This window comes from Pocillopora verrucosa, chromosome 4 (assembly GCF_036669915.1).
Source record: "Pocillopora verrucosa isolate sample1 chromosome 4, ASM3666991v2, whole genome shotgun sequence".
In the NCBI taxonomy this organism is placed as follows: Eukaryota; Metazoa; Cnidaria; class Anthozoa; order Scleractinia; family Pocilloporidae; genus Pocillopora; species Pocillopora verrucosa.
In genome coordinates this window covers 2,464,730-2,486,886 of record NC_089315.1, presented here as the reverse complement: position 1 = coordinate 2,486,886, position 22,157 = coordinate 2,464,730, and the positions used below count along the sequence as shown (strand labels likewise).

General features: G+C 38.1%; 3 protein-coding genes and 1 pseudogene across 3 annotated transcripts; all 4 read left to right on the top strand.

Moving 5' to 3' along the window:
* Positions 1–1,598: 1,598 nt before the first annotated feature.
* Positions 1,599–3,596, top strand: LOC131772964 (histamine H2 receptor-like; annotated as a pseudogene).
* A 964-nt stretch (positions 3,597–4,560) lies between these two features.
* On the top strand, positions 4,561–14,988 carry LOC131772975 (uncharacterized). The gene is made up of 3 exons (XM_066164845.1): positions 4,561–5,860; positions 11,917–11,971; positions 12,992–14,988. The coding sequence occupies exons 1-3, from the start codon at positions 4,737–4,739 to the stop codon at positions 14,159–14,161; spliced, it is 2,349 nt and encodes a 782-aa protein (XP_066020942.1). The 5' UTR covers positions 4,561–4,736; the 3' UTR covers positions 14,162–14,988.
* Positions 14,989–15,418: 430 nt separating this feature from the next.
* On the top strand, positions 15,419–18,239 carry LOC136280459 (octopamine receptor beta-2R-like). The gene has a single exon (XM_066165651.1). It carries the CDS (start codon positions 15,613–15,615, stop codon positions 16,654–16,656), a length of 1,044 nt encoding a protein of 347 aa, XP_066021748.1. The 5' UTR covers positions 15,419–15,612; the 3' UTR covers positions 16,657–18,239.
* Positions 18,240–19,512: 1,273 nt separating this feature from the next.
* On the top strand, positions 19,513–21,437 carry LOC131772957 (histamine H2 receptor-like). Its single transcript, XM_066166184.1, has one exon. It carries the CDS (start codon positions 19,735–19,737, stop codon positions 20,872–20,874), a length of 1,140 nt encoding a protein of 379 aa, XP_066022281.1. The 5' UTR covers positions 19,513–19,734; the 3' UTR covers positions 20,875–21,437.
* The last annotated feature ends 720 nt before the right edge of the window (positions 21,438–22,157 follow it).

The following is a 22,157-nucleotide window of genomic DNA, read 5'->3' as shown; positions in this document are numbered from 1 at the left end:
TGGCCTCTTTCTCCTTTGTGTGGTCAGTCAGGCCTTTTTCTCTGACTTTAACAATCCCACGAGAATCCAAAAATCCCCAGAAGAGAGTACGTTGTTTCAATATACTACAAACTTATGTATAATGCTTTTCGAACGCACTGACTGCTAATTTCAAAGCCGTTCCAGTTCAAGGAAACACGTGTTTAACCAAAATATTTGAAGCACTTGTAGGCACATTCGCGATGGCGAATTTTTGTCTTAGACTAATGAGTATGATCAAATGCATTTAATTTTCCCCGTCATGTAAAAATCAGCGGATCACGCAGTGCCTATTTTGAAAATATGTGCCTCATTATTAACTGACCAACTTGCTCTGGATGACTATCGCAAGATATGAAGTAAACCACGACCAATCAGAGCGCAACCATCTCTATGCAACCCTATCCTCAACGACGGTCAACCTGCGAATTTCTAGCAAAGCCCACAGTATGTGTTGTATGCGGTTTTTGTAGCCAACAAGTGCAAGCCCGAGGCTTTGTTATGAGGACACAGTTGCCTTCGCAGAGTCAGGGCGGGTTTAATCAACTAACGACAAAGAGCGTTTCTTTGGCCTACAAGGTAAATACTTGATTGAAAGAGCTAGTTTAGTAAACTGCGATATATTTATTTAAGTGATGATAGCAAACTAAGAAGGAAGTGTTTAATTTGTTTTTAAAGAAAGAATGGTTTTGAACGATTTGTCAATATTCTAAGCGCACAAGTATCAGTCATCGAACGTGTCAAAAGCTCCGGCCTTCTGGGCAAACATTTTTCAAAGAAGGGAACAGCTTGACAGGAAATATTGCTGTGGCTTTGTTCATTTTCCGACTTCCTTTCCTCACCATGAGTTTATATCACAAAAAAAGTAGATTCTAAAATTAACGGCATATCAATATGATTGCTTTCGTAATCTTTGACCAATCATAGCTCGCCAGATTATGCTTTGCTGTTAATGTTAGAGATCTATAATTGTTTTTCTACTGTAAGTTAATGTCGCGAGAACAGGATAACAATAGGCATTCTGCGCGATGCTAAAAAAAGAGGAATGATGACGGAGCGAAGAGAGGCTGGAATCAACTCCATAGGTAAAAAAAACTTGACCTGAAGCCGCAGCTTTCTGACCAGACACGCTTTCGGGAAAAAAGGTAAATCTGCCAATCAAGCAACCCAAATGATAAATTGTTGTGGATTTCTACAGCTGCCATTTTACCGACATGTCTCCTCTCTGTAGTGAGCGAGAGAAAAACACCGACACGATTATGCCATTTTGATGGAAACGATCTCCAGCCAATACCTAATAAAGGGAAAGCGCAAAAAAGCGATCTCACTACAACTTTAATCTTTAAAAATATTTAAAAAACATCTCTCCTTAGCTCTTGAAAAAAAAAAACGCAAATGCTTTGGACTCAACTAGAAAATAAGACATAACGCGATACTTAATCATGTACTTGCAAATGTGATGCTTATATTGTGCTTAAGATTTCTCCGTATACGAACTATTATTTAAGGACAAGCATTTTCTTTGACAATTTTTCAAGTGTTTTTGTGATTGAATTGCGTAATCGCTCAATAATGCCAAGGTAAACGCCGAGGTAAATTAAGGACACGCTTGTGAATACGCCAAGATCGGATTTGAATGACCTATTCACGTGATTACAGCTTAAAGTTCAGTCCTTTTTGTATACAGCAGCTGTCACGTTTCCCTACCGAGTAAGTTAGATAACAGCTGTGCATGTTTTACCGATAATAGTGTCAGTTGCTCATCCAATGTCACTCCAAACGGATGTCGAGACATAGCTAAAAATAATAACAAAAGTAGTGAACTCTGCCAAAACTCAATTATCACGGTTGAACAGACCAGCGCTATTGGATATATAATTGATACTTCAACTATTTAGCTTGTTTCCATCACTGGTGTCAAATTGTTTAAAGTAATCCAAAATAAAAGGAAACGTCGTTGCATAAGAACCTCGTGAGGCTGTGTTACCACAAAACCACTGACTGGCTGCACGAGAAGTTTGTTCCAATTCCCTAAGAAAGTTTAAGCGTTAGAGCCGCCAAGTGAAGATGAACAATAACTCCGCTGTCAACTCACCTCACGACGAATACACTCCGTGCATTTTCGAACAAATGTTTTCGTATCCCGTTTCGGCCTGCGCCACAGCAATTACATCTGTAGCGGTCTTTGGAAACTTATTGGTCTGTCTCGCAATACTTGCCAATAGACATCTCCGCAATAATCCGACGAATCTCTTCATTCTGTCCCTCGCTCTCTCGGATTTTCTTGCAGCAATCATAGTGATGCCGTTTGACATTGAGTTACTTTTCAGGATTGATTTTGAATGGTATCATGGAGAAGCATTCTGTATAATTTGGCAAGTTATGTACCTTAATACCATACCCATTTCGGTTTTCAGCCTCTTGGCCATCAGCGTGGATCGATACAAGACCCTCAGAGATCCTTTGGCTCGGTTTGAGACCTCACAATTCATGACTCAATAAAGAGCCTTACTAGTCATCATGGTAATCTGGCTCTACAGCATTTTATGGGCACTTTTTGTCTTCATGTGTTGGAGAGAAAAGGAATAGCCAGATGATAAAGACAACTGTATGCTGCCCTATACTAAAGAATACAACATTCTTAGCTCTTTTTTCAATATCATTTTTCCGCTAATGATCACATTCATTCTCTGCATCTTGATTTACCGTATTGCTGTCAAAAACAATCAATTTATCAAACGAGATGGCTTTCCCTCCATCCGGGAACCTACTAAAGAAGAAAAAAGGATGTATTTCAAGAATGTCAAAGCTGCCAAGACGATTGCCACCTTCTTGTTGGCGCTTTTCTTCTGTTGGCAGCCTTACTGTTATTTCATCATCGTCGAAACCATTCTAAGGAAAGAGTCGTTTCCTTGTTGTTGTGGTTGGGCTACCCTAATTCAGCGCTTAATCCCTTTTTGTACGCCTTCAGCAACAATCGTTTTAAGTTCTAGTATATCACATAATACGAAAGCATGAGAAGGCTCTAAGCAATACAGAGCATAATTCATCCCAACCACTCACGAATGAACAACAAGATATGTATCTGAAGAATATCAAGGCAGCCAAAAGGAGCTCAGTATTCGTGTTGGCTATTTTCGTCTGCTGGCTGCCATACGCCCTTTGGCTTGTCTCTGACAACATTACCAGCAAAAAGTGGACATCGTTTGACCACGAAGTCTACATGGTGCTGTTGATGTTTGGTTTTCTCAACTCGGCGCTGAATCCCTTTCTGTTCGTATTTCGGAAGAAGAACTTCAGAGCTGTGTATGCAAAAAGTTCCCTAAAACATCGATCACACCTGTCAATTTAGGATTCAAATGTCACTGAACTTGCTAGATTTAACACGATACTAAAACAGTATAGTTTCAACCTAAACTTCTTAGTTATAGCTGTTCGTTTTCTCAGAAGAGCGAATGTTGACAAAGAGCTTAGAAGACCACTCTCCAAACTTAAATCAGAGGGATCTTTAAGGTTGGATGTAAGCAAACAACGAAAAAGATATTACATGAGAAAAATCCAACTGTTTAAATTCATACTAAAAGGTGTTTTACAGGGCACAGCTGACGAGCAGATGCAGAACTCACCTCAACCAAAATCATTTCTGATGAAATGCAGGATGAGAGGATATAGACCCAGTTCCCTATCAGCGCGACCACTCTGCTTCCAGATAGATAATTTCTTACCAAGTTGACCTTTAGGGTTTTATGAAATAGGTTATAGCTATACTGTATGTGAAGGTGAAATGATTTCGACATGTTTTTATCACAAAGACTTCACTAAATGTCATCTAAAGGATGAGCTGAAGTTTGCCAAATTGACTCAGACCGATCAACATGTATGCTTTTGTAAAGAAACTGAGAAATTTTAAAGAAGTTTTCCCGGTCAACGTTCTATAATACTTAACTTTAATTTAGGAAATAATTGGGAACTGCATTAGATGATTTAACACGACAATGATATTTTGATGGAAAACTCTCCGCCCAGTATACAAGACAATGCATTATGTCAACTCAATCATTATTCTCTGGAAAATATAATCTTTTAGCATGTGTGAAATATCGAGTGTGAATTCAACCAAATAAGACGTAACAATATAATGAATATTTCTGTGTTAGTATTGTTTCAGATATTTCAAGATTTTAAATTTCACGCAATATCCCTTTTTTTAAGCCCGAAGAGTTATTTTTAGAAGTTTCCTTATTATTATCGTTTTTGTCATATTTTATTGTGGCTCAGTTATATCACTTGGTTGCAGACGAAAATCTAACCCAAGTCATTGGAGCTTTTAAGCCGCATTGAAATTGAACCATACATCTTTTAAAATGTCTGGTTCAATTTGAATCTGTCAGTTTTTCATAATGATATAGTCATCGAAAATTCTAGGTTTCTTTTTGCAATTTCAGTAAATAAGGAGACGTCAGAGTGATATTGAGTATGGTAAACTCTGCCAAAATCAAGTGCCACTGGTTAAATAAAACCTTAAAATATCACAAGCTGTAAGAGACGGCCGATGATCAATTTCTTTCGGCGCTTTATTGTGTTGAGCAAATCGAATACTGCAGTGACCGGTGCGTTACAAAGGTAGAAAACTCCAGTAAGCTACGGGAAAAGTTTGAGTTCAATTCTTTACAACCTAGAGCCGCAAGATATTTACGTTCCAGAACAGCCTCTTAAGAATGAACAACAGTTCCGCTGCAGATCCGTCCACCGACGAAGACGTTTTCTTTGGTTTCAGACCAGAGTTTTCGTATCCTGTTGCAGCCTGTTACATAGTTATCACAGTGGTGGCGGTCTTTGGAAACTTCTTGGTCTGTTTCGCAATACTTGCTAACCGGCATCTCCGCCACAATCCCACGAATCTTTTCATTTTTTCCTTGGCTCTTTCAGATTTTCTCGCGGCAACGATCGTGGTACCGTTTGATATAGAATCACTTTTCCTTAACGGTGCATGGAATCATGGAAGAGCATTCTGCATAGTTTGGCAGGTGGTGTACTCGATTTCTGTACCCATCTCGACTTTCAGCGTATTGACCATCAGTGTGGATCGATATAAAACCCTCAGTGATCCTTTGTCGCGGTTTAAGAAATCACAGTTCATGACCCAAACCAGAGCTCGAATTGTCATAGCGATCATCTGGCTGTATTGCTCACTATGGCCGTTTTTTGTCTTCATGCGTTGGCGAGAGGAAGGAGAAGCATATGATGAGGGCATCTGCATACCGCCATACACAAAGAACTTTGCCCTTGTTTCGTCCTTCCTTAATTATATTCTTCCGCTGATGATCACATGCTTTTTTTACGTCCTCATATATCGCATTGCTGTCAAGAACAATCGATCCATCAAACGAGGCACCTTTCCTTCGATGCGGCAGCCCTCCAAGGATGAAAAAAAGGTGTATTTGAGAAATGTCAAAGCGGCTAAGACGACTTCAAAGTTCGTTTTGGCGCTGTTATTCTGGCAACCTTACTTTTATTTTGTCACTTCTAGTGCTATTGACAGCGAAAACTGGGAATCGTTTCCTCACGAGGTTTCCCTAGTGTTATTAATGTTCGGTTACCTTAACTCAGCACTTAATCCGTTTCTTTTTGCCTTTTCCAACAAAAGTTTTAAGGCTGTTTATAAAAAGCGTAAACCAGCTGTAAAACGGGCTGAACCGTGCACATTGTTTCCCCGGCTCTCTACGTTTTCACAAAGTACTGTCACCTCTGATATTCCGGAGCTGGGAAGCGGTGTCCGTCTCCGATCCATATCCTATTATGAAGATTCAGTTTTTGAATCAGTGCCTGCGGCAGAGAGGTAGCTGTGGTGAGAACTCAAGGAGGTAATTTAAGATCTAGAATCTTTGGTTAAAAAGGCTGGGTTATTTGAATATGATTTACCAACAGACATTATATTGTTGCATTATTGCGAAGCTCTTAATTTGAATATTGTAAAGCAACTACATTACAAATAAGAATTTTCCTAAGCACTTATATAGATCCGTCACGTAATAACAACATATGCATTTGGTACATAATCACATTGCAATGTATCTGCTTAAGCAATAGCGGTAATCATAAGTTATGTTTGCGGTAGGAGTCACTTGACATGTAACTCTCAGAGATTTGATGGCAAAAATGTATTATTAGCGTGATGGACTTTGAGAGGACCATTGAAGCTCTATCTAGCGAGAACATATTATATGTAAATTTTCTGAGCTTACCAAGATTTTGTTTGAAATTGATGTGGTGCTTTATCCTTGAAATTATCGGGACAGAAAATTGAAGTTAGGGATGCATAATCAGTAGAACATGGAGATAGTGTAGGTGAAGTGACGTGTGGTCTCAGTATTATATCTGTAAGACATAAACCTCTACAAAATATTGGAGGTTATCAGATATGGGCAAACATGTTTAATTCGAAAAAAATTGACTTACAAAATTGCAAAAACAAAGAGATCAAATGTTACAAATCTTGGTTTTATATCTATCAAGAGAATGTCAACTGCTGACGTTCTCTTAAAACATAATTCAAATATTCAGTACATAATACATATATTCACAGGCTTTCTGCTTGTGACTGGACTATACGAAACACAATTCGGACTGATCTGAAATCACCTGCTTTATATTTTTTGTTTGTTTTGCTTACCAAGCTAAAGCTAGATACCTTGTTTACTAAAGATCTTTTTTCACAGCCACAGCTATTTTTTCTTGGTCGTCATTGAATAGCTATCTTTATCTCATCGCCTAATAATTTTAGCTGCTTTTGTTTCATTGGCTCAGTTTAGCAATAAAATTTGAAATGTTGAAAAGCTGGCATGTTAAAACGCACAGTTTAGTCTAGTCATAGCCATTAGCCTTTACATAAAGGCTGCTTCGCCCGTTTTTGCTATTAACACAATTTTGGGTAAGTACAGGTTTGTCACAAGCGTTTTTATAAAGGACATGTTGAAAATAAAGTAACGAGGTTGTGATCGACATATTACTGCAATTCCTTGTTTTCACGTATCGATAAACCAGAAACATATATCATGGCGGGACTTCCTGATTTTCTCGCTGATAATCTGCAACCCTGATTCATTGTAAAAATTTTGGACAAAGACGCGCGGCTCATTATACGCCGGTGTTTACCGTGGCCGTAACTTATATGCTTCCGATTAATGAAGCAGTCATTGTCTACCGACCGAATGGAGGTTTGGGGTGGGGAGGGGGTGGGAGGGTTTGGATGATTTGTAATGATATGGTTTTCAGGGGAGAGAGGAAAACAGAGAACGGAGGGGGCATCAGTCTTCGCCAACAGAGTGTGAAAGGGGGGACTATACTAAAGTGACTGCAATTAACTGCCAGTGAGGGGGAGGATCAGGTAAATTTTAACGTAACACAACCAAAATGCTCCGACCCAACTCCACCCCACCCCGGGCGGGAAATAATGACCACTCCTTAAACGCGATTTAATAACTATACCTACAGTGTCGCAACAAGGCCATGTTCAAATCTACCATAACTGAATGATAAGATACCCCAGAGTGGCTTGATTACAGTAAATCCTTACAGTTAGGAAAGGAAATTTGAAATAAGGATTTCCTAAAACTAATTGAGAAATTGAAAGTTCACGCTATAGTCTCTAGTGTGGACGAATGGCCTCAAATTTTGATGGCTTAATCCTCTTAGACTAGCATCTAATTCATCTTTACATGGTCACCCCCGAATCACACATTAATCGGTGGACAAATATCTCCGGCGTATTTTGAGTTACTGTTGTTTTTCTGCAACTAAAGCTCAATATTTGTTTAAGATATAGTGTTCGGCAATTTAATTTTATCATCACCACCGCTGGGTGTTTAGAAATAGAACTTCAGGAATCTTGGACAAATACGGATTTTTGAGGAAAAAAGTTCTAATTGATTAATAGCAGTGTTTAAGAGATCTGAAAAGATAATGCTACACACGATTTATGATATTTCCTGTTAAAATTTACTAAGTTGCTAAAAGCATTTATAGCATAGCTAGTAAATTTGTCTAATCAAATTCAATTGCGTGAGCGTGCTTCATATTCCTATTGGGCAAGCTCATGACGTCAGCAAACAAATCCCTTTGAGAAAAAAAATTGAAATGTTATAAAACAATTGGTTCATACGTCAGTTGTGCGTTCGGCGATATATGAAGCACGCGGGAAGTTTGGCATCTTTCGTGTTCTCCAAACTTCCCGCGTGCTTCATATCTCGATGAACGAACGCTGACATATGTACCAATTGTTAATTCGTAAACCTTGTTTACGGGAAACTGAAACTGAATACTTTACCAACGGCCTTAATGTATGATACGGGTTCTGATTTTGGTGACTAGCGTCATTGCACAGACAAGATGAAGTAATATCGTTAAAACACAATCTTGAATACAAAGCGAATTATTGAGTAAAGGATCAAGTGAGAGTACAAACGACAGCTACAAACGGTTAAATTTTCTCGAAAAGACTTCCTCGAGTTTTGTTTCATGGACAGCAATTGCACGAAAGTAATTCACAAGATAATTGGGGAGTAGTCTCGACGTTTCATGGTTATTTTTTGCCATTAAAACAATTTATGAGCTGCAATATTTCCTTCAAGTGTTGTTGAAATAGGAAAGACGGAAATAAGTGGTTTCATCTGGCGATGTTGATTTGTTCAAGAAGCCTTAACCAAAAGATGAAGTTATAAGCTAGATTGTAGTTCTGCCATCATAGCCGAAATGAAAGTTTCGTTGCATCCTTAAACAAAATTTTCGTCAGATATTTACACTCCATAGTGGTGAAAGAGCTCATTTGATTGAGTTTAGTAGGATTGACCTTGAGCAGTGAATTGTGACTGTGACTGATATAAAACATATCTTGAAACAGAGAGAATCACTTGGAATTTCTTTGCTATTTTGCTTCAGAATTCATCATATGTATCGTAAACGAAAGAAGGATTGAAATTGTAAATGAATTATATTTTCACCAGCTTTTTTTTTTTTTTACTTATTACTGTAGCGCATTTCAGCCAATCTTTAGAGATCTTCAAGACTCTGCTGACGGTAAAATAACATATAAAGATAAGGATTAAGTTGTAAAAATAGCACAGTATTTGCACACTCATTTCTAGAAACTGTAAACGTTTTTTGTGTCGCTAGGGGAACGATCTGCGTTCCAATATAGAGTTAAGAAACCATTTCGTTGTCAAGGAAAACTTTCTATTTATCTAAATATTCGGTGCTTTACACTGTAAAAGCATTTCACTTTGAGGAGCACTTTCACAAGATACTCACTCTTGTTGTCAGACATCGCTTGTGCGTTAGAGACATTATTGAAGGCTCACTTAACCCAATTTGAACCATCTCTATCATTCTTAAGAAAGCTGCGGTCAGACTTAGATTTATCTCAGTAGGTATAAAAATAAAACAAGTACGATATTAGTAAATCGAATAAAAAAGATGATAAGTTTTGAGCTCGATAAAGAAATAGAGAAAAATGTTTTTCGTCTTGTCACGAGCTTGGGTCAAAAAAAGAAATCTGAGTTCCCATGAGGAACTCAAGTTGAGCCTTGGAGCTCCAATGTTCTACCACTGAGCCACAGAGACTCTGTGGTGAGGGAGACTTACTACGAAGTTCCTGTATGATACTCATCCTGCATACTGTTAGGATCAGCAATATCAATAGCGCCATGTTTGTAAATAGAATAAGGAGTGTAAGTTTTCGAGCTTGGGATCAGTCTACGAATTTCGATCAGTCTCTCGAATGTTCCATTTAAAAAAGTGGGATGCCACTAACACATCATTCTCCTTAAAAGAAAATTATATCTATGGGCAACCAATTTGCTTTAACGGAGTAAATTTGACCGTGGTGTATTCCAAGCGGGAACCTCAAAAGATTCGCTTATATCGGCCTACCCTTTTGTAGATTGCTACCTGTATTTGACAAAAATATTACGTTTGGTGGATATACCATGTAACGTGATTCAAATGGAAATTGTTTCTTATCCACGAGGTAAAGTGAGACGATGTTTTCAAGGTATTTTAATAACAGCTCTTTTTTATAATAAGGGCACAAGTTTCTTTTATCTATTTATTCCCTTTTATGTGACGTTAGAAAAACGCCCGCTTATTACAAAAGGAGATTTTTCGAATCATAGAAGTTCGGAGAGTCAAATTTAATAAAAATGAAATATTGAAAACAATAAACAACAATATGTATATTGAATTATCCCTTATTTATCTTCCCTAAGGAGAGTTCAGTGTCTACCCGCTTCTCCTAGTAAAACTCAAAATTATGGTAAATTTGGTACTTCGTCATGTGTTTACTCTCCAATTATTCAGCGTTGATACCTTCAAAAAGACGGATATATAAACACTGATTTACTTAACCAAGGAGTCTGACAACAGAGTAGTGGAAATATATGTACAAAAAGGCTCTTGAGGAGGCAGGCCTTAATGTCAGTGACTGCCATTCCGCTCTCTCCGCGAAAGCCTCGTCGTGATGTAAGATTAGGAGGAAGAACAGTTCTCTAATCAGGTAATTTCTAGTAATGATTGTGATTTATATGAACATTACAGAAACATACAGTTTGTTAATTTATGACTTCCTTAGTATGTCCCACATTATCAACCGTCAGTGCCTCGACTAAAATTAATCGTCATAAATAAAAAACTGGCATTTAATAGCACAACAACAATTGCTGAGCGAAATATACAAGATTTGCCCCTCATTTCCTCCAGAAGAGGGAGATCACTCAAAGTAATACACAAAAGCCAAACTGCGGAAAGGCTAAAACACGTACTGGAGAGTCGCGAAAGCTTACTAACCCCATTTTAGAAGGTTAATGCCGTAGTTGTAAGAGTGTCATGATGAGGTTAATTTTCATGGCCTCTTTCTCCTTTGTGTGGTCAGTCAGGCCTTTTTCTCTGACTTTAACAATCCCACGAGAATCCAAAAATCCCCAGAAGAGTGTACGTTGTTTCAATATACTACAAACTTATGTATAATGCTTTTCGAACGCACTGACTGCTAATCCAAAGCCGTTCCAGTTCAAGGAAACACGTGTTTAACCAAAATATTTGAAGCACTTGTAGGCACATTCGCGATGGCGAATTTTTGTCTTAGACTAATGAGTATGATCAAATGCATTTAATTTTCCCCGTCATGTAAAAATCAGCGGATCACGCAGTGCCTATTTTGAAAATATGTGCCTCATTATTAACTGACCAACTTGCTCTGGATGACTATCGCAAGATATGACGTAATCCACGACCAATCAGAGAGCAACCATCTCTATGCAACCCTATCCTCAACGACGGTCAACCTGCGAATTTCTAGCAAAGCCCACAGTATGTGTTGTATGCGGTTTTTGTAGCCAATAAGTGCAAGCCCAAGGCTTTGTTATGAGGACACAGTTGCCTTAGGAGAGAGTCAGGGCGGGTTTAATCAACTAACGACAAAGAGCGTTACTTTGGCCTACAAGGTTAATACTTGATTGAAAGAGATAGTTTAGTAAACTAGCTTTCCCACTCAACTACGATATATTTATTTAAGTGATGATGGCAAACTAAGAAGGAAGTGTTTAATTTGTTTTTGAAGAAAGAATGGTATCTCGAATTTCATTTCGGCGTCCTTTTCCCCCTGATTTTGAACGATTTGTCAATATTCTAAGCGCACAAGTATCAGTCATTGAACGTGTCAAAAGCTCCGGCCTTCTGGGCAAACATTTTTCAAAGAAGGGAACAGCTTGACAGGAAATATTGCTGTGGCTTTGTTCATTTTCCGACTTCCTTTCCTCACCATGAGTTTATATCACAAAAAAAAGTAGATTCTAAAATTAACGGCATATCAATATGATTGCTTTCGTAATCTTTGACCAATCATAGCTCGCCAGATTATGCTTTGCTGTTAATGTTAGAGATCTATAATTGTTTTTCTACTGTAAGTTAATGTCGCGAGAACAGGATAACAATAGGCATTCTGCGCGATGCTAAAAAAAGAGGAATGATGACGGAGCGAAGAGAGGCAGGAATCAACTCCATAGGTAAAAAAAACCTGACCTGAAGCCGCAGCTTTCTGACCAGACACGCTTTCGGGAAAAAGGTAAATCCGCCAATCAAGCAACCCAAATGATAAATTGTTGTGGATTTCTACAGCTGCCATTTTACCGACATGTCTCCTCTCTGTAGTGAGCGAGAGAAAAACACCGACACGATTATGCCATTTTGATGGAAACGATCTCCAGCCAATACCTAATAAAGGGAAAGCGCACCAAAGCGATTTCACTACAACTTTAATCTTTAAAAATATTTAAAAACATCTCTCTTTAGCTCTTGAAAAAAAAAAACGCGAATGCTTTGGACTCAACTAGAAAATAAGACATAACGCGATACTTAATCATGTACTTGCAAATGTGATGCTTATATTGTGCTTAAGATTTCTCCGGATACGAACTATTATTTTAAGGACAAGCATTTTCTTTGACAATTTTTCAAGTGTTTTTGTGATTGAATTATGTAATCGCTCAATAATGCCAAGGTAAACGCCGAGGTAAATTAAGGACACGCTTGTGAATACGCCAAGATCGGATTTGAATGACCTATTCACGTGATTACAGCTTAAAGTTCAGTCCTTTTTGTATACAGCAGCTGTCACGTTTCCCACCGAGTAAGTTAGATAACAGCTGTGCATGTTTTACCGATAATAGTGTCAGTTACTCATCCAATGTCACTCCAAACGGATATCGAGACGTTGCTAAAAATGATAACAAAAGTAGTGAACTCTGCCAAAACTCAATTATCGCGGTTGAACAGATCAGCACTATTGGATATATTATTGATGCTTCAAATATTTAGCTTGTTTCCATCACTGGTGTCAAATTGTTAAAAGTAATCCAAAATCCAAAAAGGAAACGTCGTTGCATAAGAACCTCTTGAGGCTGTGTTATCACAAAACCACTGACTGGCTGTACGAGAAGTCTGTTCCAATTCCCCAAGAAAGCCTAAACGTTGGAACCGCCAAGTGAAGATGAACAATAACTCCGCTGTCAACTTACCTCACGACGAGTACACTCCGTGCATTTTCGAACAAACGTTTTCGTATCCCGTTTCGGCCTGCGCCACAGCAATTACATCTGTAGCGGTATTTGGAAACTTGTTGGTCTGTCTCGCAATACTTGCCAATAGACATCTCCGCAATAATCCCACGGATCTCTTCATTCTGTCCCTCGCTCTCTCGGATTTTCTTGCAGCAATCATAGTGATGCCGTTTGATATTGAGTTACTTTTTAGGATTGATTTTGAATGGAATCATGGAGAAGCATTCTGTATAATTTGGCAAGTTGTGTATCTTATTACCATACCCATTTCGGTTTTCAGCCTCTTGGCCATCAGCGTGGATCGATACAAGACCCTCAGAGATCCTTTGGCTCGGTTTAAGACCGCACAATTCCTGACTCAAAAAAGAGCCTCACTAGTCATCATGGTAATCTGGCTTTACAGCATTTTATGGGCACTTTTTGTCTTCATGGGTTGGAGAGAAAAGGGAGAGCCAGATGATAAAGACAACTGCATGCTGCCCTATACTAAAGAATACAACATTCTTAGCTCTTTTTTCAATATCATTTTTCCGCTAATGATCACATGCATTTTCTACATCTTGATTTACCGTATTGCTGTCAAAAACAATCAATTTATCAAACGAGATGGCTTTCCCTCCATCCGGGAACCTACTAAAGAAGAAAAAAGGATGTATTTCAAGAATGTCAAAGCTGCTAAGACGACTGCCACCTTCCTGTTGGCGCTTTTCTTCTGTTGGCAGCCTTACTGTTATTTCATCATCGTCGAAACCATTCTAGGGAAAGAGTCGTTTCCTTGCAAAGTTTACATGTCGTTGTTGTGGTTGGGCTACCTTAATTCAGCGCTTAATCCCTTTTTGTACGCCTTCAGCAACAATCGTTTTAAGGCTACGTTTAGAAATCTGTTTACTTCGCTTAAACCTGCTTTAAAACCAGCCGAGCCTGCTTTATCTTTGCGCCGGCTTTCCACGTTTTCACAAAGCACTGTCACTTCCGAGATTCCAGAACTAGAAAACGGTGTCCGACTCCGATCCGTATCGTCCTTCGAAAATTGAATTCTAACATCATGCGCAATAAAGAAGCAGTTCCAATAAGAAATCAGTGAGTCAATTTAGATGCATGTAGATATACATATGAAGGGTGAAGAGTGACAATTCTATTTGATTTAGAAATACGCAGCCAGTAAAAGACTTGGCCCACTCACGTTTTCGTGTCGGGTGTGTGTCATTGATTTGAAAAACGTTGAAGGAAGCCTTAGAAACGATGGCAAAACACTATCTTGAACTTGCAGCAGTGATTCTAGATATCTTTAAGATGTGGATCATCGGCATTTTACTTTATAAATAATTTATACATTTTCCATTGGCCATTCAGGGAATATATTTCTTTTTGAGTAGATTGATATACTTTAAGACTGGCATCGAGAAGAAACCGTACCATCGTATGAGAAGGCTTCGTAAGAAATTTTTACATAGCTCTATTTCAGTAAATCTATTTTTCTAATGTGAAACATTTTTTCCGGGACTTCAGTTGTGAGCTACTTCCCCTGTGTGTATATCCCCTGTCTTGTATGACAAGATAAAAACATTTTGACTTAAAAAATCTTGATTTGTCCTCGTCGTCACAAACATTTACGCACTGGAGGTGATGACATACCACAAAGATACTAGATTCAGTTGCTGCAGAGGCTCAACGAGAAATGTCAGTCTCCCTCACAGATACTAGAGAGGAAATGATTGAGAAGAAGGCGCCCAACTGATAAATAATTGCTCGTTCAGTTTTGCTTTATCTCTTATCAACTGGTTTAGCCTCTGCATAAATTTAAAAACTTCATTCGTCTTCTCCCCTCAGAAGTAATAAACGACCAAACCCTTAAAAAAAGGGATGTTATGTATAAAATGAACTTAAGAAATGCCTCCCAATATGCAAATATAACTGCTAATGAAAATATTTCGTAACTAGACTTGAAGTGTTTTCGTTCCAAGTAGAAAACAAGATGAAATGATGTCACTTACTTACGTCAAACTAATTGCAATAGTGCCTTCAAAGTGGTTTACATGTCTGTCCGATGTTGTCTTTAGCACTTTTCCACAAAAAGAACACGAAACAGAAATCAAGTGAGGAAAATTTTGTTTTCGTTCAAAAACCAGGGGTGTTATACAAAAGCTTTAAGGTTGCAAAGACAAGAGCGGATGATATACAAATTCAAACTAATTGGAGAGAAGAAATAGGCGGAAAATACTGAGTATTGCACAAGTCGCCCACAAATGTTAATAACAACGCAAACCGTGTCAGGATATTTCACCTGACTAATATAGATACATTCCAGCCGAAAATAGACAAACTTCATCTGTATATCAAGAAACTGATTAGCCTTCAGTAGTTTATTTCCACATTTTGGTCTGCAGAGTTACGTGCAGATTAACGAAGACCGCATTTTAAGAGTAGAAGCTAGGCAGATTGCGAGACTTATTTCTCTACACCAGAAAAAGACACAAAAGTTACAATGAACATAACTTCGAATTTCACTCATGATTGGGAAACTTCCTTCAGTTTTAAACCCTCCTTTGCGTATCCAGTAGCCGTTTTTTACATTGCTGTCACAGTTGTGGCAACCATAGGAAATCTCATGGTCTGTTACGCCATACTCACCGATAAGAATCTGCGCAACAATCCATCAAACCTGTTGCTCTTGTCCCTGGCTGTGGCAGATCTCCTCACGGCAACTATTGTGATGCCATTTGACACAGAGTCATTATTCCTGAACTTCGCATGGAAACACGGGAGGGCTGTGTGTCTAACGTGGCAATTGGTGTATCTTTTCGTTGTACCTGTCTCCATTTTCAGCCTGTTGGTCATCATTATTGATCGATATCAAACCCTCAGCGATTTTCACGGCCGATTTGGGTGTTCACGGTTCATGACTAAACAAAGAGCGCTTATAGTGATCGCGACAATCTGGCTTTACAGCATTTTATGGGCTCTTCTCCCTGTCATGGGATGGAGGAGAGAAGGCGACTTTCTTGAAGATGGCATCTGCATGTTATCATACACAAAAACCTACACCATAGTCAGCCCCTTTCTGAATATCATTCTTCCACTCCAAGTATCGTGCGGGTTTTCCATTCTAGTATATCACATAATACGAAAGCACGAGAAGGCTCTAAGCAATACAGAGCATAATTCATCCCAACAACTCACGAAAGAACAACAAGAGATGTATCTGAAGAATATCAAGGCAGCCAAAAAGAGCTCAGTATTCGTGTTGGCTATTTACGTCTGCTGGCAGCCATACGCCCTTTGGCTTGTCTCTGACACCATCACTAGCAAAAAGTGGACATCGTTTGACCACGAAGTCTACATGGTGCTGTTGATGTTTGGTTTTCTCAACTCGGCGCTGAATCCCTTTCTGTTCGCATTTCGGAACAAGCACTTCAGAGCTGTGTATGCAAAAAGGTTTCCTTCCTCAGAACATCGATCGCACCTGTCAATTCAGGATTCAAATGTCACTGAGCTGGATAGATTTGACCACGATACTAAAACAGCATAGTTTCAGCCCAAACTTCTTAGTTATTTGTTTAGCATTCATCATAAAAAGAATTTTAGTGTTGCATGACTGAGCCAAGTTTTGAACTGCATTGTTGTTGTCACCATTCTCCACTCTACTAATTAAAATTAGTTTTGATGATAATTCCCGAGAGTTATAAATGATGGTGAACAGATTGTCGCTTATAATTTGGTACATAAATAACAATATATCAAAGGAACAAAGCAGAATTAAGTTTGGTCGTCTAAATTACGACAATTGTTCTTTTAGAAGACAGAAATGATTTTTTAGCACGACAACATTCGCCTTTTTCTTTAGTACACAGCTGTTCGTTTTCTCAGCAAAGCGAATGTTGATAAACAGCTTAGAAGACCACTCTCCAAACTTAAATTATAGGGATCTTTAAGGTTCGATGTAAGCAAACAATGAAACAAATATTACATAGGAAAAATCGAACTGTTTGAATCATACTAAAAGGCGTTTTACAGCTGACGAGCAGAACTCACCTCAACCAAGATCATTTCCGATGAAAAGCAAGATAAGAGGACATAGACCCAGTTCCCTATCAGCGGGACCCCGCTGCCTCCAGATAGTTAATTTCTTGCCAAGTTGACCTTTGGAGTTTTATGAAATAGGTTATAGCTATACTGTATGTGAATGTGAAATGATTTCGACATGTTTTTATGACAAAGACTTCACTAGATGTCATCTAAAGGATGAGCTGAAGTTTGCCAAATAGACTCAAACCGATCAATATGTATGCTATTGTAAAGAAACTGAGAAAATTTAATGAAGTGAAGTCGAGTAAGATGCTGTAACCACGCATATTTGAAGAGTGACGATTTTGTGCTGAGATATTTAAAAAATGCAAAGGACTTGGAAAATGTCTGTCTTCGAGCTCGAAAGTATACCTTTTTGAAATTGCAAATGTTCCAGAAATTATTGTTTGAAAGGAATAGGTCTAAAGGCAGAAGGATGAAGCATCACTGAACCAAAAGTCTCATAACTGTGGAAGTTGTTTTCTGTGCTTTTTGCAATGTAAAGGACGCCTTTCTTCGGTCGCGTCACTTTGGAGTAGTAATATAAAAGTGATCCAAAATCTTTTGGTCAATCAAAAGAACCGAGAAATTCACTTCGGAAGAAAACAAATTAGGAGTCCTTTGAAGCAACATGATCAAAGTGATCAAAGCTAACCCTATCAGAGGAGTGAATGCTGTTCTTAAATCTAAGCAGTGGGAGATTCATGCGATCCTGTCCGCACATCTGAGAGCTGCTTTTAATTCATTCAGAGAAAGGTATTAAGTTTTATCTCACTTTATAAAAAGAAAATAATGCCCCTGATATGATTGATATTTCGTTTGTGGTATGACTTTTGCCTGATTCAAAATAACAATGTTCCAGTGAGAACCAAAACAATTTTTACACGGGAAGTACACTTGAGTTCCATCACTTGATTTTTTATTTTAAAGTTACAGTGACACGATCACCTTAAAGTTACTGCGAATTCTGAATAAACCGTTAATACTAACTAGTAAATAAAGTGAATAAAAAGTTTGTTTAATTTCCCTAAATAAATGTTGTCGCAATGAGAATTCTCCAAAGTGCTGTTGTACATTATTCTTCGTTAACCATCCATCTGTCACCAATGTAACATTGCAATCACCTTAGGCAGTGGAAGTTATCGAAACTGTCAACTTAGCGCGCCACTGCTTGCAGGAAGCTTTGCAGCCCACATCCGATCTAAAAATGAAATGTTATCTACAAAACTAAAAGTGCGATGACGTCAGTGTGACAATATATGGGGAAGCTGAGGGATAAAGATAGATACAAGGTGACAGGAATAACCTCATTTCAATGTACTGACTCAGTTCAAAAGAAAAAAACAAGTGATATCAGTTCTTTAATCAACGATATCATGAAATGAAAAAGAGAGATCTTTCATTTGATGTTTTCGTTGTTGTTTTTTTTTTTTTCGCTGATTTTGACCAACTACCGGAAGTAATTATTTTAAATTCATTCTCTGTGTATATGTGTCATGATTTGATGGCTAAACACCTTCATGGCGACGGAAAACGCTTGGCAAAAAACTTAGCTGGAAATATTGTGGCTTTGTTGACTCGCAGACTTTTGCGTCATATATTGAAATTTGTTTTGTTCAAATATCCGAAAGAAGGCTTTCTCATTCGGAAACGTAAACAAAACTTTTGTTCTCTTAACTAAAACTTCTCCATAAGAGGAAAAAACGTAACTGATCCTTTTTTGCCCGGTCAACATTCTGTAATACTTAACTTTAATTTAGGAAATTGGTGGGAACTGCACCAGGTGATTTAACACAATAATGATATTTTGATGGAAAACTCTCCAGCCAGTATACAAGACAATGCATGATGTCAACTCAATCATCAATGTCTGGAAAAGATAATCTTTCAGCATATGTGAAATATCAAGTGTGAATGCAGCAAAATAAGACACAACAGTATAATGGATATTTCTGTGTTAGTATTGTATTTTCAGATATTTCTAGATTTTAAAATATCATGCAATATCCTTTTTTTTCAAGCCTGAAGAGAAGTTTCCTTATTATTATTGTTTTTGTTATTTGTCATTGTGACTCAGTTATACCACTTGGTTGCAGACGAAAATCTGATTTTTCTAACCTAACCCAAGCTTTTAAGCTGCATGCAAATTGAACCATACATCTTTCAAAATGTCTGGTTTACTTTGAATCTGTCAGTTTTTCATAGGGACATAGTCCTCGAAAATTTTAATCCTAGGTTTCTTTTTGCAATTCCAATGAATAAGGAGACGTCAGAGTGATATTGAGTATGGTATACTCTGCCAAAATCAAGTGCTACTGGTTAAATGAAGCCTTAAAAATATCTCAAGTGGTCACGTAAATCTTTGAGACGGCTGATAATCAATTTATTTTTGATTTGGCGCTTTGTTGTGATGAGCAAATCGAATACTGCAGTGACTGGTGAGGTATTGAGGTGAAAACTCCAGTAAACTACGGGAAAAGTTGAGTTCGATTTTACAACCGAGAGCCGCGACATATTTACCTTCCAAAACAGCTTCTTAAGAATGAACAACAGTTCTGCCGCAGATCAGTTCACCGACGAAGACGTTTTGTTTGGTTTCAGACCAGAGTTTTCGTATCTCGTTGCAGCCTGTTACACAGTTATCACAGCGGTGGCAGTCTTTGGAAACTTCTTGGTCTGTTTCGCAATACTTGCTAACCAGCATCTCCGCCACAATCCGACGAATCTTTTCATTTTTTCCTTGGCTCTTTCAGATTTTCTCGCGGCAACGATAGTGGTACCGTTTGATATAGAATCACTTTTCCTTGATGGTGCATGGAATCATGGAAGAGCATTCTGCATAGTTTGGCAGGTGGTGTACATGATTACTATACCCATCTCGACTTTCAGCCTATTGACCATCAGTGTGGATCGATATAAAACCCTCAGTAATCCTTTGTCGCGGTTTAAGAATTCACAGTTCATGACCCAAACTAGAGCTTTAATTGTCATAGCGATCATCTGGCTGTATTGCCCACTATGGCCGTTTTTTGTCCTCATGGGTTGGCGAGAGGAAGGAGAAGCAGATGATGATGGCATCTGCATACTAAATTACACAAAGAACTTTGTCCTTGTTTCGTCCTTTCTTAATGTTATTCTTCCGCTGATGATCACATGCTTTTTTTACGTCCTCATATATCGCATTGCTGTCAAGAACAATCGATCCACCAAAAGAGGCACCTTTCCTTCGACCCGAAAGCCCTCCAAGGATGAAAAAAAGGTGTATTTGAGAAATGTCAAAGCGGCTAAGACGACTTCAAAGTTCGTTTTGGCGCTGTTCTTCTGCTGGCAACCTTACTTTTATTTTGTCGTTGCTAGTGCTATTGACAGCGAAAACTGGGAATCGTTTCCTCACGAGGTTTACCTGGTGTTATTAATGTTCGGTTACCTTAACTCAGCACTTAATCCGTTTCTTTTTGCCTTTTCCAACAAAAGTTTTAAGGCCGTTTATAGAAAGCTTTTTACATCGCGTAAACAAGCTGTAAAACGGGCTGAACCCAGCATATCACTACGTCGGCTCTCAACGTTTTCACAAAGCACTGTCACCTCCGAGATTCCGGAGCTGGGAAGCGGTGTCCGTCTCCGATCCATATCCTATTATGAAGATTCGGTTTTTGAATCAATGCCTGCGGCAGAGAGGTAGCTGTAGTGAGAACTCAAGGAGGTAATTCAAGATCTAGAAACTTTGGTTAAAAGAGCTGGGTTATTTGTATGTGATTTACCAACAAACATTATATTGTTGCATTACTCCGAGGCTCTTAATTTGAATATTGTAAAGCAATTACATTACAAATAAGAATTTTTCCCAAGCACTTATATAGATCTGTCAGGTAATAACAACATATGCATTTTGTAAATAATCACATCGCAATGTACCTGCTTGAGCAGTAGCGGTAATCATTATGTTTGGGGTAGGAATCACCTAATATGTAACTCTCTGAGATTTGATGGTAAAAATGTTCTATTAGTGAGAACATATTTTATGCAAATTTTCTGAGCTTACTAAGATTTTGTTTGAAATTAATGTGATGCTTTATCGTTGAAATTAACGGGACAGAAAATTGAAATTAGGGATACATAATCAGTAAAACATGGAGATAGTATAGGTGAAGTGACGTGTGGTCTCAGGGTTATTTCTGTAAGACATAAAACTCGACAAAATTTGACTTACAAAATTGCAAAAACAAAGAGATCAAATGCTACAAATCTTGGTTTTGTATCTATCAAGAGAATGTCAACTGCTGATATTCTTATAATACATAGACACACACACAAATATATATATAGATATATATATATATATATGTATACATATCTGAAGGTTGGACAAATCAATGACACGTAACTTTTCTGTAACTCTGAGTTTTTTTTCCTCACAGTCACACAGAATTTATAGATATACATATATAAATTATTAAACCCGACAAAGCAAGCAACCTTAACAATAGAACTTAATTAATTTCCAAACGCCGCCATGAGAACAAATACTCCCTAGTGAACATCGACACCAGATTACTATAGACTTACTAATTAAATAACTACTGTACATATTTAAACTAAGTGAGGTATAATCTTCATTAAAATCTGTTTAATGATCGCGTAAGCGTGAAACTCAGAGTCACAGAAAAGTTTTCTTATTGATTTGTCCAACTTTCAGATATATAGGGATATAGTCATAGCCATGAGCCTTCAGATAAAGGCTGCTTCGAGCGTTTTTGTCATTGACGCAATTTTGGGTAAATACAGGTTTGTCACAAGTGTTTTTAGAGCGGTTGAAAATAAAGTAACGAGGTTGTGATCGACACATTACTGGAATTCCTTGTTTCCACGTATCGATAAACCAGAAACATATATCATGGCGGGACTTCCTGGTTTTCTCGCAGATAAGCTCAACCCTGATACATTTTGAAAATTTTGGGTAAAGAC